Below are 14,952 nucleotides of genomic sequence, written 5' to 3' on the forward strand. Positions count from 1 at the left end.
TATCAGAAGGGTGGTAGCAGTGACAGAGGACAGAAGGTGTGGGGTTTTGGTTTTGGGTGAGGCAATGGGGGTTAAGTGACTTGCCCAAGGTCTCACAGCTAGTAAGTGTCAAGTGTCTGAGGCTGGATTTGAACTTGGGTCCTCCTGAATCCAGGACCGGTGCTTTATCCACTGTGCCACCTAGCTGCCCCAGAAGGTGTGTATTTGAGAGATGTTGCAGAGGTGATATTGACAGGCTATTATGTTATCTTAAGATCAAAACTACTTTAGTATGAATTCATGACTCATGTTACAAGCACTAGAGTCTGCACTTTAATTCAACAAATTGTGCTGAACATTTTGATTTGCAAAACCTATTAATAATAACTAAAAGTCTCTCTATATGTGGCCTACCTTGTAGGAGTGAGACAGACAATACACTTATTTTCAAAGCTTGTGTTATTTTTAAGGTAATAATTACTCATCTTCCTTGTTTTTCTCTGTGTGTTCTTTGTTCCAGCGTCTCTGCCTCTCTTTGAGTCCTTTCTCTTTCCACAGTATTTTATAAATGAAAATTCTCTGAGATTTTAGGTTTCTTTAAGAATGGAGCAGCTAGGTGGTGCAGTGGATAAAGCACCAGCCCTGGATTCAGGAGGACCTGAGTTCAAATCTGGGCTCAGGCACTTGACACTTACTAGCTGTGTGACCCTGGGCAAGTCACTTAACCTCTATTGCCCTGAAAAAAAAATAAAAATGAGGAAGGACTTATACTAATATCGAAACATAAGATTTTGCATATTCCTAAGATTATGTGAAGATAGAAATTATAATAAAAATTGTTACTTTTTTCTTATCTTGTAAAAATGGATTGGATCAACATAAAAGTGCTATTGCATCATGCTTAGTATAGTGTTGCTTTTGAAAACATTTTTGATTGTCTGACAATGCAAATGAATGAAAATTGGTAGTTTTTAGATCTGGGATTTTAATATGTAATCTTCAGTTCTTTGATATTCAATCTAAAACTTCCTTTTTTTTTTTTTTTTTAGTGGGGCAATTGGGGTTAAGTGACTTGCCCAGGGTCACACAGCCATAAGTGTTAAGTGTCTGTGGCTGGATTTGAACTCAGGTCCTCCTGAATCCAGGGCCAGTGCTCTATCCACTGCACCACCTAGCTGCCCCTAAAACTTCTTAAGAAAATATAATTTTAAAGGTATATTGGATGCTGAAATGAAACTGAGGTGTACATATAAAGAAAACACTGAGATTGGAGCAAAGTCTCAGTAATCACGTAAGCTAATGTCAAAGATAATTTTTTAATGTTACATTTTTAGGAATGCATATGTAGCATTGGAAGTGACATGAGGTCATATATTCCAATCCCTTCATTTTTAGGGGTAGCTATGTGGCACAGTTGATTTGATTTAGCACCAGGCCTGGAATGGAAGATCTGCATTAAAATATGGTTTTGGACACTAGCTGTGTAACCTTGGACAAGTCACTTCATATCTCTCTGCCTTAGTTTACTCAACTATAAAATGGTCATAATAAAAGCTCCTATTTGCCAGGGTTGTGAGAATAAAATGAGGTATCTGTAAAGCTGTTAGTACAATGCCTGGCACACGGTAGGTGTTTTATAGACGTTAGCTGTAATAAGTATATAAAATTTCATAGATGAGGAAACTGAGAGCAAAGATTTGTACCAAGTTTCTCAGATTCCAAATCCAATGTACTTTCTACTCCTTTCACATTTTTGCCAAAACTAGAAATAATAGCCTTGTTGAGAATTTCAGAGCTCTATATTGATTAACACAATGTTTCAAAAAGGGCTATAGAAATTTAATAATTCATGCATTTAGCCATTAAGTTGTAGAAACACTCAAAGGGATCTAGTCTAGTATGTACTAGATTAGCTTTCTTAAAGTGTATTAACATTAGAACAAGGGTTTTCTTAACCTAAGGTCTACAGATCCTATGGGATCTCTGGAAAGATTTTTTCAAGGGAGGGGGGAGAAGCAGCCCATTCTAAAAAAGTACTTTATAAAAATGAGAGCTGTCTAGCAAAGAAATGGGCTGCCTCATTAATTCAGCAAGGTGGGCCTACTGAATGTTCACTTGGAATTCCCTCCTTTCTCCCTCCCCCCTTTCAGTGTTTGAGCCAAAACCTTTAGGAGAGATTGGGAGGGAGGTTGAGCTAGAAGCTTACTTAGTCTCTTCTGACTGTCAGTACTTTGTTAGAGCCATGGAAGAAAAAAGTTTTATAGGAATTTCAGATTTATTTGTGGGTGGGGAAACAAAGTGAGGGGAAAGGTGTCCCCCCACTGTATGAACAGTTTCCCCCAATATCATCAAAAGTGGTCCTCCAATCAGCAGTAGTACCCTCAGATGCCACGCTGTTCATTTTTGGAAAGTATTCAACTGTTGTCATGTAAAATACTATGTAAATGTAAACTGTTAATTATTATAGCAACCTCATGCTGCACTTAAGTATGAGAAAAGCCTTTGTAATTTTTGTTTCTTGTTCATACTGTTTCTTCAAGGAGGGTTTGTATCATTAACTCCAGTTTATATATGAAGAGCCTGAGGCATAAATTATAATCAATAGGAAAATTCTTGAAAAAATTATAAGCCCCATGTTATTTAAATCTCATAGCTAATGAAGACTGTTAGATACAGATGAAAGTGAACATCTCTTTAAACTTCCTGTTCATCAGTCTCTAATATATGTATATATTTCTCTAACTCTTAAGCTGTCTAAAACATTATTTATAACCTAATCCATGGAACATTAATAGAATATTGTGTAAATTATACATGTCTGCCCAATCCTTCCATTTCTGTCTTGCCATGTAAAATTATCATCATTGTCAGACTATTAAAACTGTCTTTTCCACAAAACTAACCTTTTTCCTGATTTGTTTTTAGGAGGTGTATCGAATTCCAAAAAAGAGTCAGACTGAAAAAGAAAACAATGGTATGTATTCATTGATCCTTTGCAAATAGGTTTATCTGGCATTAAATTTTTTTTTTTAATTTCCTGTTTCCCTAGTTTGACTTAGAGTTCCCTGAGCGACTTTGGGGACTGGTATGTGTATGTGTGTGTGTAGCATAATTTGCTCAATAAATATATTTGAGAAAGAAGACCTTTTTGGGACTTTAATTCCTTTATCAGTAAAATCAGGTGATTGAAATGGGTTTTCTCTATTGTCCTTTCAAGCTCCAAAGTTCTGTTTCAATATGATACTTACACATACTTTCCTTATATCTAATGAAGATTTAGACTTTTTTTTGCCCAAATCATGGGATTGTTGTAGATACAGTTTACCTAGATTTTATCAAAAAGCTTTTCATAAAGTATCTTGTATTCTTCTTGTAGAAAAGATGAGATGCAGGCTAGACATTGGTAAATTTAGATGGATTCAGAAATGGTTGACCAAGCATGGTCATTTACTGCTTCATGTCAGCCTGGAAGATCTCCAAGTGGAGTAATCTAGGGATTTATTCTTGGCCTTTAGCTGTCTAATCTTTTTACCATTGATTTGGATAATGGAATAGTGCAAACTCATATTGAGAAGAGTCCCAAAAAAGCTTAAAATATTAGGAAATCAAGTTGAATAATTAAAATGAACTTTAGTAGAGATAAATAGGTAGCACAGTGGATAGAATGCTGGACCTAGAATCAGGAGTTCAAATTCAGCCTCAGACACTTACAAGCAGTATGACTGTGGCCTAGTCATATAACTCTTATTTGCCTCAGTTTTCCTTATCGTAAAATGAACTGGAGAAGGAAAAGGCAAACCACTTCAGTATCATTGCCAAGAAAATCCCAAATGAAGTCATGAAGAGTCAGAAATGACTGAAAAACAATAACAATATCATCTCTGGGTTCAGTCAGAAGATGTTTGCTTTTAGGGACACCAAAAAAAGAGTCTAAGTATTAAAAATTAGTGAGATTTTATTTTGTTAGGGGTTTAGGGTTCTGCCTCCTTGTCTTGTAGAATCAGTTCCTGTTCTATATAAGAAGAATAATTTCTTTGTTCTGAGGTTTGGGGGTTAGAAAAATTTTTAGAAAAAAACTATTCCATCATGTGTAACATTATCTCTTTTAAAGTGTCAACCCGTCCAGGATAGGTAATAAGTTCATTTATTTAGGTTGAAGTTTTAATTTGCTTCATAAGGGGAAAGAAAAGTCTACTGACTTGGTTGTTTTAGTTAACCATTTTTTCTTTCAGGTGATCGGGGAAGGGATAATGTTGGTCTCAGAGATCAAGCAGCTACCCCAAAGACTCCTAACCGATCTAGAGAAAGAGAACCAGAAAGGCAAACACAGAGCAAGGAAAAAAAGAAACGAAGGAGTTCCCTTTCACCACCACCTTCTGCTTATGAACGAGGAACGAAGAGACCTGATGATCGGTAAGTGGGAGCAATAATTATTTGATGATCTGATCTAGGACAGAAGTGCCTAAACAAGCTTTCCATAATATCAATAGGAGGGAATTTGGATCAACAAGTATCACTAGAGAGAGAGCTAAGAAAAATAACTGCAAACAGACCTTCAATTTATTGAGAAGTTGTTGATAGCCTTGAAGAAAGTAGTGTCATGTGCTTGAAGTTGGAAGACAAATTTCAAAGAATTGAAGTGATTGCAAAATGTAGCAGTGACAGGTACAATGTAGAATGGTTTTCTAGGGGTTTGGTTGTAAAAGGAAGCAAAGATATGGGAAGATAGCCTTAAGCAGAATGGCACAGTCAGGGAAGGTAAGTGGAGGCCTGGGCATCTTTTATAGAACATGTTCCAATATCCAGAAGATGAAGAAAGATAGAGGGTTGATCAAAAGAGACAAGCTTTGGGAGAATAGAGACTATGACACACTTTGAAGTACTTTAAATTTTTAAAAAATGGATAAAACCTTTCTGGATCTTCTTGTCATCTTCCCATTTTCAGATATGATACACCCACTTCTAAGAAAAAAGTGCGACTCAAGGACCGCAATAAGCTTTCCACAGAAGAGCGCAGGAAGCTCTTTGAACAGGAGGTGGCCCAACGAGAGGCTCAGAAGCAGCAGCAGCAGATGCAGAATCTTGGGATGACTTCCCCCCTTCCCTATGATTCCTTGGGCTATAGTGCTCCTCACCATAGCTTTGTTGGCTACCCTCCTGGTTATCCCATGCAGGCTTATGTGGATCCTAGCAATCCTAATGCTGGGAAGGTGCTATTACCCACGCCTAGCATGGACCCTATGTGTTCTCCTGCCACCTATGAACATACCCAGTCTTTGGGACATTCAGTAGAACCAAGCCTTGCTACTCCTCAACCAGTTCCAGTAGTGCAACATGTAGCAACACCAATGGAGGTTTCAACTTCACAGTACGTAGCACAGAATGAAGCCGTTGTCCATCAGGAACCTAATGTAGCTGTTTTGCCGGTACCTGCCCCAGGTCCTGTACAGGGACAAAATTATGGTGTTTGGGATTCTAATCAACAGACTGTCGCTGTACAGCAGCCATACTCCCCCGCACAGTCTCAAACAGCCATATATTACCAGGGACAGACATGTCAGACTGTCTACGGTGTGACACCACCTTATTCTCAAACAACTCCACCAATTGTACAGGTAACTACTTTGTAAAATCAATTTATCTTTGTTGTCATTCTGCTTATCATGCTGGTCATAGTGCAAAAGGCTTTTTGTAAAATGAGCAGTATTGGATTAGAATTTTAAAATCTCACTTTGCATTTTTTTTTGGCTTAGCTATTCCATGTTATTGTTACATCCTTAGATCTTTTCAAAGGGATAACCATTAACTATTGTGCTTGAGAACTTGGTATCCTAATCACAAAATTTTTAAAGGACAGTTTACTTTCCTTCTTGTCTCCACCTTACCATCCAGATTTTGTGTCCATTATTTTTGTGCCATATTGCATACTTTCAATACAGGAATTAACACGAGCCTATGTGCCCAAGATCCTTTATAAAAATAAAACATTACAGTTGTTGATGATATGTGATGTTCTTGCACCTTTAAGTGAATTTTAAGGTAAGTGACAGGAGTTGACAAAACTTAAGTCCAGAACTAGTTGTATTCTTTGTAATATTTTTTTAACATCTGAATAGATTCATTGAGGAGTTGGTATTAAGACAATTCTGAAACAGAAGTGACTTGGGTTATTAATTTTATCCAACATTTGACTAATTTTTGCAATATCTATCATGTTGTCTTACAATAAATACTTGGTATTTAAAACTTTTACTTTACTGTTGTGGACTAATTAGACATGTTTTTGTTACTTCTTCATTTTTACTTCATCACTTGTCATAGTTTTTGAAATTTCCTGGATGAGAAATTGTTTCTTGGACATTTGAATGAAACTATTCCTTATGCGTTTTTTTGTTATCTTGAGTCTAGTCATATAATATAAATTAGAGCAGAATGGATATTCATTGGGCCTGTAACCCAACTCAATCTGTAACTGGGAAGAAAAAAGCTGTTCAGGAAACCAGCATCAACTGTGCCTGACTAGTATAATTTCATAACATTTAGTTTTTCTTATTTCTGATGACATGGTTGTTTTGTTTTCCTACTTCTGTTTACTTCACTCTCCATCTGTTCATAGGAGTCTGACCTGTTTCTTTGAATTCTTCTTATTAGTCATTACATTCACTTTTTACTTGTTTAGCCATTCCCCATTGATAGAGATTTGCTGCTTAGATTAATATATGTATATTAATTATTTATTAATATTTAAAATTTTTTTTAAAAATTTTTATATGGTTTTTTTTATAAAAGACATTTAAATTCCTTCCCCTACAGCCTATGGAGCAACATAGATATAACAAACTAATTATTGAAAATTTAGTCACTTCATTAGCATAACTTAAAATTAATCTCCAGAATAATTTTCATTTCATCTAGCATTGATTATTCCTGTCTTTGCCATTTTGATGGCCATGAGTTTGAAACTCGGGGTTACTTTGATTTGATATATATTTATTTCCCTTAAGGAAGCTAGTCAGTATCATGGGTGGAGAATGCTGGACTTAAAGAATTATGTGACCCTGGGCAGGTCATCCTCTCTTGGCCTTGGTTTCTTCATCTGAAAAATGCAAATAATAGCACCTACTTCTCAGTATTGTTGAGAGGATCAAATGAGAACACATAAAGTTCTTTGCAAACCATAAAGCTATGTAAATACTATATAACATTTCTTAAAAGTCACCTATCAGAACAATATATATTTATTTTTTTGAAAACTGTATGTTCATGTCCTTTGATTCACTTATCCTTTCAAAAATGGCTTTGGTCTTAATATTCATATTAGTTCCCTATCTTTCTTGGAAGTAAGATCCTTATTGGAGACATGATGCAAAAAAATATATAAAATATAACAGTTATAAATAGAAAATTCTGATTTTTAAAGAATTACAAAATGCATAAAATATCTGGAAACCATGTTTAACTTAAATAAAAGCAATTACAAAGCAATCATTAATAAATGACTAGAGATAATCAGAAGGCTATTCAGTGCTTATGATTGGACTGTTCCAATATCATAAAAGTTATACTACCTAGACCAATGAACAGATTTCATTCTATACCAATCGAACTACTAGTGGGATATTTTATAAAGCTAGACAAAATAGTAAAAATTTGTTTTGGAGTACATAGTTCTCAGGTAATGTTTTTCACACTACTCCTAGAACAGGCCGTCACTGGTAGCATACTGAAGCCAAGACATGCTCAGTATGTGTCTCTTTTCCTTTGGGTGACTTGCATATTTAATTTAATTGGAGACTTTGGAAATTGACATTCTTCAAGCATATAGCTTGAGAAATTAATGCCTTGGTAATCTAAAAGTTATCAATTTTAGCATCTATCCCTTCTGTGTATTTGAGCCTAGCTAAGTTTTGTCTTCCCATCTGTCTTATTTAATGCCATTTCTACTTCCTTGTTGGGGAGTGAACAAACATGCTTCCTTGATCATTAATAGAATAGTTTATTGTAGTGACCTCAGTACTTTTTGTTATTTATCTGTCCACTGGCTTTTAATTGCTTTGTACACCAAGCTTTCAGAAAAACTGATTTTTCCCCTCTTTAACTTTTTGTTTATCAGAAATTATTCATAAGATTTTTCAAATTGCTTCATATTCTAAATCAGGGATTATTCCGCTTGTGTCATGGACCCCTTTGGCAGCCAATGGAACCCCTCCTCAGAATGTTTTAAAATATATAAAATAGACATGAATATAATAGATATTTAAAGGAATATGTGAAAATATATATAAAAAATAGGTATTCAAAGGAAGTCCATTACATTGAAATACAGTATCTATGTGTGTATATACACACACACACACACACACACACACACACACACACACACACACACTTTTTTTTAAGTTTACAGACCACACACAAAGATCTTTTTTTTTATCAACCAATGCTACTTTTGTTTCCCATATTACCTCACTTGGCAAGGAGACAGCAGTTGCTGACTGATGTGGTTTCTAGACCCTTCAGGGTTTTCTGTTGTGGTGATTTTTATACTATTTCCATAGAAAGTGATAAGTCAGTCCCATATTAAAAATTAAAGCAGGGGCAGCTAGGTGGCGTAGTGGATAAAGCACCGGCCCTGGATTCAGGAGAACCTGAGTTCAAAACCGGCCTCAGACACTTGACACTTACTAGCTGTGTGACCCTGGGCAAGTCACTTAACCCTCATTGCCCAGTTAAAAAAAAAATTAAAGCACTAGGGATACAAAGAAAGGTAGAAGATAATCTCTGCTCTCAAAATATTTACAAAATAACAGTGGAGACAACATGTAAGCAACCATGTACAAAAAAGATATATACAGAATTTATTATTAATCAACAGAGGGAAGACACTAGAATTAACAAGGCACAGGAAGGGCTTTTTGTAGAAGGTGGGATTTTAGCTAGGATTTGATGGAAGCCAAAAGGTAGAAATGGAGAGGAAGAGCATACTAAGCATGAAGGACAGCCTTTGAAGATGGCCTGAAGTTGGGCGATGGAGTGTCCTGTTTAAGGAACAGTAAGGAGGCCAGTGTCACTGAGCTGACAGTTTCATGGGGTGGTATAAGATGTAAAAAGAATGGGAAATTGGGGTGGGGTGGGGTGGGCAGGGCAGGTTGTTAAGGGTTCTATACTTAATTCTGGAGGTGATAAGGAGCCACTGGAATTTATTGAACAGGAGGGTTTGACCTGGTCAGACCTGTGCTTTAGGATGATCACTTTGACAGCTGAATGGAGGATGGACTAGAATGGAAAGAGACATATGACAGGCATACTAACTAACTGTGTACTGCAATGGTCCAGGTGTGAGATGCTGCGGGCCTGCACCAAAGGGGTAGCAGTGTCCGAGGAAATGGAGATGCATGTGAGAGATGTTAAAAGGTAAAATTGACAGGTATTGGCAACAGATTGGATATGGGGAGTGCAAGAGAGTGATGAAGAGTTAAGGCTGACACCTGGATTGCAAACCTGAGTGACTAGGAAGATGGTGATGCCCTCCACCAGTACTGAGAAAGTTAGGAAGAGGGGAGTCGTTGAGAAGAGACATAATGAGTTCCGTTTGAAACTTGTTGATTTTGAAGTGTCTACATGTCTTCTAGCTAGAAATGTCCAGTAGGCAGTTTGAAATGGGAGACTGGAGGTCAGCAGAGAGATTAGGTCTGTGTACAAGTAAATTTAGTTATCATCAGCATGGAAATGATAATTGAGTATATGGAAGTTTATGAGATCACCAAGTGAAATAATATGGAAGAGCCCAGGACAGATCGCTTATGTGATACTCAGTGGGGGCGGGGGTAACTTGAGTGAAGATCAAGCAAAGAAGACTGAGGAGGCAGCCAGACAGGTAGCAGAACCAGTGTCACAGAAACCTAGGGAGAAGAAGACATGTCCAAGACAGTCTGAAGTCGGGAAGATCAAACGTGAGTTCAAATATGGCCTCAGATACTTGCTATCTGTGTGACCCTGGATAAGTCACTTAACCTTTTCCTCAGTTTTCTCAACTGTAAAATGGGAATAATAATAGCATCTACCTCTCAGAGTGATTGTGAGAACCAAATGAGATACTATTTGTAAAATGCTAAGCATAGTGCCTGGCATATAGTAATATTTCATTCCAGAGAGAAATTGAAGATAAATGGGAGATTGGACAGTCTGCAGGAGAAGATGGAACAGAATAGAACTATACGTGTCTGTGTTTGAGTTTGGTTTTTATACATTTCCCATTTTCTGACATTAATAGTTTTTCTGGAATTGTCTAGAATGATTTGCTGTTTATTTCTGATTTAATATTGATTTTAGTCAGTAGTCTGAGTATACACGTACAAGTGATTGGGAAATGATTCCCATATTCATGACCATTTATTTCATGCCAGCTAAGATATAATTAATTTTATTTTTGTGATGCTAGTTATAAATATCAGTATATTGTTATTTGATTTTTGTGAGTTTACCATGTCTAGTACCTTCAGGCTCCTTTTTTAAACCAGGGAATTCATGCTGTGTAGGCTTGTGACATCTGTTCTTAAGTTTTTTTGGCTTTTTTGGGGTTTTTTGGGTTTTTTGGCGGGGCAATGAGGGTTAAGTGACTTGCCCAGGGTCACACAGCTAGTAAGTGTCAAATGTCTGGGGCTGGCTTTGAACTCAGATCCTCCTGAATCCAGGGCCAGTGCTTTATCCACTGTGCCACCTAGCTGCCCCATGTTCTTAAGTTTTTAAACTCTGCTATGTCTTACTCCTTAATCCCATTGTCAAATGTGTTTTTACTATCCTTCCTCATGCCCACTGTTGCATTAATGTCCTCAAATATCAAATTATATATTCCCTTGATTTGGAAGGTATCAGATTAATAGAATTTCTCTTCCTCTTTATCCTCTGTAAAAGGATGTTACATATTTTCAGATGTAACAGAAGTGATCTTTTTACACACACATGAAACGTTTCTTCATATGGTTCCTTTATTTTCTCCTCCAAAGACTTGAGACCTCCATACATTTATCTGCAACTTCTTTTTTGTTTTTTGTTTTTTTTAGTTTCATTTATATTGAGAGTGTGATTATTTGATATGATGCAGTTACTCAGGTAGGTTATCTGTCTAATCACTGTTAAAGGATCTTGTTTAGAATACCAACAATTAAAAGTGTGACCCTTAATACCCAGCATTTGCTTTTCTGACATAGTTACTGATCAAATGCAAGGAGACTGCATTGGAATGAGAGCCATTTTTACTTCTACCATCCCTTTCTAGCATGGTAGAACTTGCCAAAGCTTATGTTCCAATAGCATAACAAAGAAACCAGTTTTCCTTCAATGGGACATTGGAGTAGGAAAAAAAATAGCATTTTTTCAAATATACAAAGGCCTGATGTGTAAAAGAAAGATTAGACCTCTAAAAGATATCTTATGTAGCTTCAGTAGGCAGAATTAGTTCAGATGGGTAAAAATAAAAGGGAGGCTCAATTAGGAATTTTCTAATAATTCAAATAATAGAATGGGCTGCCTTGTAAAGGAATGAGCTCTGAAGTGGTACTCAAGCAGAAGCTGTGATCATCTATAAAGCATACCACAGAAAAGAAATCATGCTGAGTGTGGTAACAGATGCCTGTAATCCCAGTTACTGGGGAGTCTTGAGCTTTCAAATCTCTTAAATTTAGTACTTCTGAACTATGTTGGACCGTGCAGATCAGGGGGCCACACTTAATTTCAGCAAGTTCTCAGGATCCGGAGACACTTAAGTTCCCTAAGTAGGGATTAATTGCTGTAAATTGGAAGCAGGAAGGTCAAAGTTCTTGTGCTGATTTGTAATGGGTTTAGGATGGTGAGTAGCCCCTATATATCATTCCAGCATAGTTGAGATGGACCAACCCAGTCTTTTTTTTTTTTTTAAGGGGTTGGGGGAGAAAAGGAAGGAATACTAAATTGGGAGTAAAATAGTACTTAAAAAACTGCTAAGGTTGCTTTCTATTCTTTGATTTCTGTGTCTGAATTTAGTCTTCCCACAGAATTCAACACGTTGGTTCATTCCTTTTGCTCTTTTCTGGGATAGTAGAAACAGTACTAGGGTTAGGAAGGTTCTATGAAAAGTTGTATAGAATTATTTTCAGCTCTATGGTACTTAGGTTTTACACAACTGAATTAATTTCACATGTTTAGAAATTAGCATCTTTTGTATTATATCCTATGAGAAATAGTAAACAAGTTGGTGTTAGAAACAAAATACCCCTGTGGTATACTATATGTTTTTTTCCCTTTCAAATGTAGCAAAAGCATTGGGTATTCACTGTCTTTTGTTTTTTTAATTGTGGAACCTCCATTCCTTTACTATTTGTGTCCCAATATAGATATTAATGGGGCAAGAAAGTTTATAGAAATTTTTTTTTTAGTGAGGCAATTGGGGTTAAGTGACTTGCCCAGGGTCACACAGCTAGTAAGTGTTAAGTGTCTGAGGCCGGATTTGAACTCAGGTACTCCTGACTCCAGGGCTGGTGCTCTATCCACTGCGCCACCTAGCCACCCCCGTTTATAGAAATTTTAAAGCTTTGTTTCCAAATATGATGACCTAAACTTTATCCTGGTTAGAAGATGACACTTACAAATTTTAATTATATTACTTTAGAATTAGCATTCTGTTTATCATAGTTTCATTTTCCTTATTTCTCAGAGTTACCCTCAGCCAGGGCTTCAATACATCCAAGGACAGCAGATATTTACAGCTCACCCTCAGGGTGTAGTAGTACAGCCAACAGCAGCAGTGACTACCATAGTAGCAACAGGACAGCCTCAGCCTTTACAGCAGGTAAGAAATATTTTGCACGTATTTAATTTTTCTCCCAATTTTTCATTTTGGTTTCTCACAGATTTCTTAAGTATTCCACAAAGTATATTCTGTTTATTTTTGTTTCTTTAGTATATTTCATATTCAGAGGTGGCACCAACATCATATTCTTTATCTGTTTATTGGTACAGCTTTTAATCCCATTTCTTTTAGTATTCTATTTTTATTATTAACCATTTTTTTATACTGTCATAGGTGAAAAGGATGAGGGCCTTTGGGTGAAGTACAGCCACCTCATCTGAGTGATTATGATAGAAAAGGAAAGGAAATATGAGTATAGTGATATGTATGTACCTTTAGACTATTAAACAGTTTAAAAAGTGAGAAGATAGGGCAACAAAGAGTTTTAAAGGCGAAACAGATGGGATCCCCTACAAGGGAAATTGGTCCTGGGGGGAATGGAAAACTCAAAAAGGGAGTTCTGAAAACACAAAGAGTAATAATTTTTTTATTTTTTATTTTTTGTGAGGCAATTGGGGTTAAGTGACTTGCCCAGGTTCACACAGCTAGTAAATGTTAAGTGTCTAAGGCCGGATATGAACTCAGGTACTCCTGACTCCAGGGCCGGTGCTCTATCCACTGTGCCACCTAGCTGCCCCTGGCTCTAGCTTCTGATCTCATCATTCGACTGTCAACAATCAGTCTTTGTCAAATAAAAGGAGATTGCTATCAAGAGGAGAACATCAGGTTAAAATATAAATTCATTTGTGAAATGTTACAGAAGAGAAGGCTGGTAGAAGATTAAGCATTATTATAAAATGTTGAGAAGATATGCAAAGAAAACCAAATTTAAAGAAAGATTGGCAAAAGGCCTAATTTAGAAAGTCATTGTTGGGGCAGCTAGGTGGTGCAGTGGATAAAGCACTGGCCCTGGATTCAGGAGGACCTGAGTTCAAATCCTGCCTCAGGCACCTGACACTTAATAGCTGTGTGACCCTGGGCAAGTCACTTAACCCTCATTGCCGCTGCGGGGGGCCACCCCCCCCCCCCCAGTCATTGCAAGGACATTTAAGAATGAAACTGAAGGTAGAATAATAACTGGATAGAAAACTAGGAGTGAGGGTGGAGAGGGAATGTAAAAATGGTACAGAAGAAAACACAAATAAAAATAGCAGCTAGCTTAGACCAAGTATACAAAGAGGAACTCCAATCTGGAAACAGCACAATGTTAAGGTCATTGAAAGATCATCTCTCAGGGTATCTGAAAAGAATATATGATACCAAAGCTTTGAATAACTCTCAGGTTATATATATTTTTAAGTTGACTGAAAATATCAATTATTCCCATTATACACCTGTGTTTCTGAAAAGAGATAGGGGAAATGATGGCTTGTAAATCCACTACAAATTTGTTGTCAAGCCTTAAACTGGGCCTGAATTTCAGTAAGCATTTATTTTATTCTGACCTTGCCTCATAATTGATTGAGAAAGTAAGAGATCCATTTACTGTGAGCTCCCTCTTCTCCCATTCTCTTCAATATTTCCCTCTATTCCTTACTCCTTTAGTCTGTAATGAGATGATCCTTCTCGTGAAGACAGTAATTCTGCTATCTGCAATCTTCATCACATCTCTAGTCTTCTCCAGTAGATTGCCCTCCCCCACCATCTCTTCTCCCTATAATCTTCAATCTTTCCCTTTCTATTGGTTCCTTCCCTGCTGCTTTCAGACATCCCAGTCTCTTTATCCTTTAAAAAACAACAACCTTTCACTAAATTTCAGCATTGCATTTATCATTTATTTTTCTCTCAGCCAAATTCCTAGCAAAAAGCCATTTTTATTTATTGCTTCTATTTTCTTCTTACTCATTTCTCTACCTTTTCCAATCTGACTAAAGCACTCAACTGAAAATGCTCTCTCCAAATTTACCAGTAATCTCTAAATTACAAGTTACAGGTGTCATCTTTCCATTTCTTATCTAGATAATGTTGGGAGAATTTTAAAAAGACTCCCTTTTCTTCTTTAGTCATCCTCAGGTTTCATTATGTTGAGCAGATTTATGTAAAGACAGCCATTATTGACAAAGAATGGTTGGGTTTGGGTGTGTTGCTATCTGCATTAGCAGAGGGAATATGCAAATTAGTGAAAGTACAAATCTGTTACAGTATAG

At 36.7% G+C, this 14,952-nt stretch overlaps 1 protein-coding gene across 3 annotated transcripts in view; it reads left to right on the forward strand.

Annotated features, from left to right (window-relative positions):
- The window catches only part of SETD2 (SET domain containing 2, histone lysine methyltransferase), a 153,441-nt gene that overhangs the window by 96,975 nt on the left and 41,514 nt on the right, over window positions 1-14,952 (forward strand). For 2 of the 3 annotated variants that reach the window (XM_043994791.1, XM_043994800.1), the window contains exons 13-16: window positions 2,905-2,953; window positions 4,212-4,392; window positions 4,925-5,594; window positions 12,671-12,805. In XM_043994791.1, coding sequence (XP_043850726.1) covers window positions 2,905-2,953; window positions 4,212-4,392; window positions 4,925-5,594; window positions 12,671-12,805 — 1,035 coding nt within the window. Of the gene's footprint in view, window positions 1-2,904; window positions 2,954-4,211; window positions 4,393-4,924; window positions 5,595-12,670; window positions 12,806-14,952 lie in introns of those variants that run through there. The other variant, XR_006355648.1, reaches the window with a different exon arrangement.

Source organism: Dromiciops gliroides, chromosome 1, assembly GCF_019393635.1.
Source record: "Dromiciops gliroides isolate mDroGli1 chromosome 1, mDroGli1.pri, whole genome shotgun sequence".
Classification (NCBI taxonomy): Eukaryota; Metazoa; Chordata; class Mammalia; order Microbiotheria; family Microbiotheriidae; genus Dromiciops; species Dromiciops gliroides.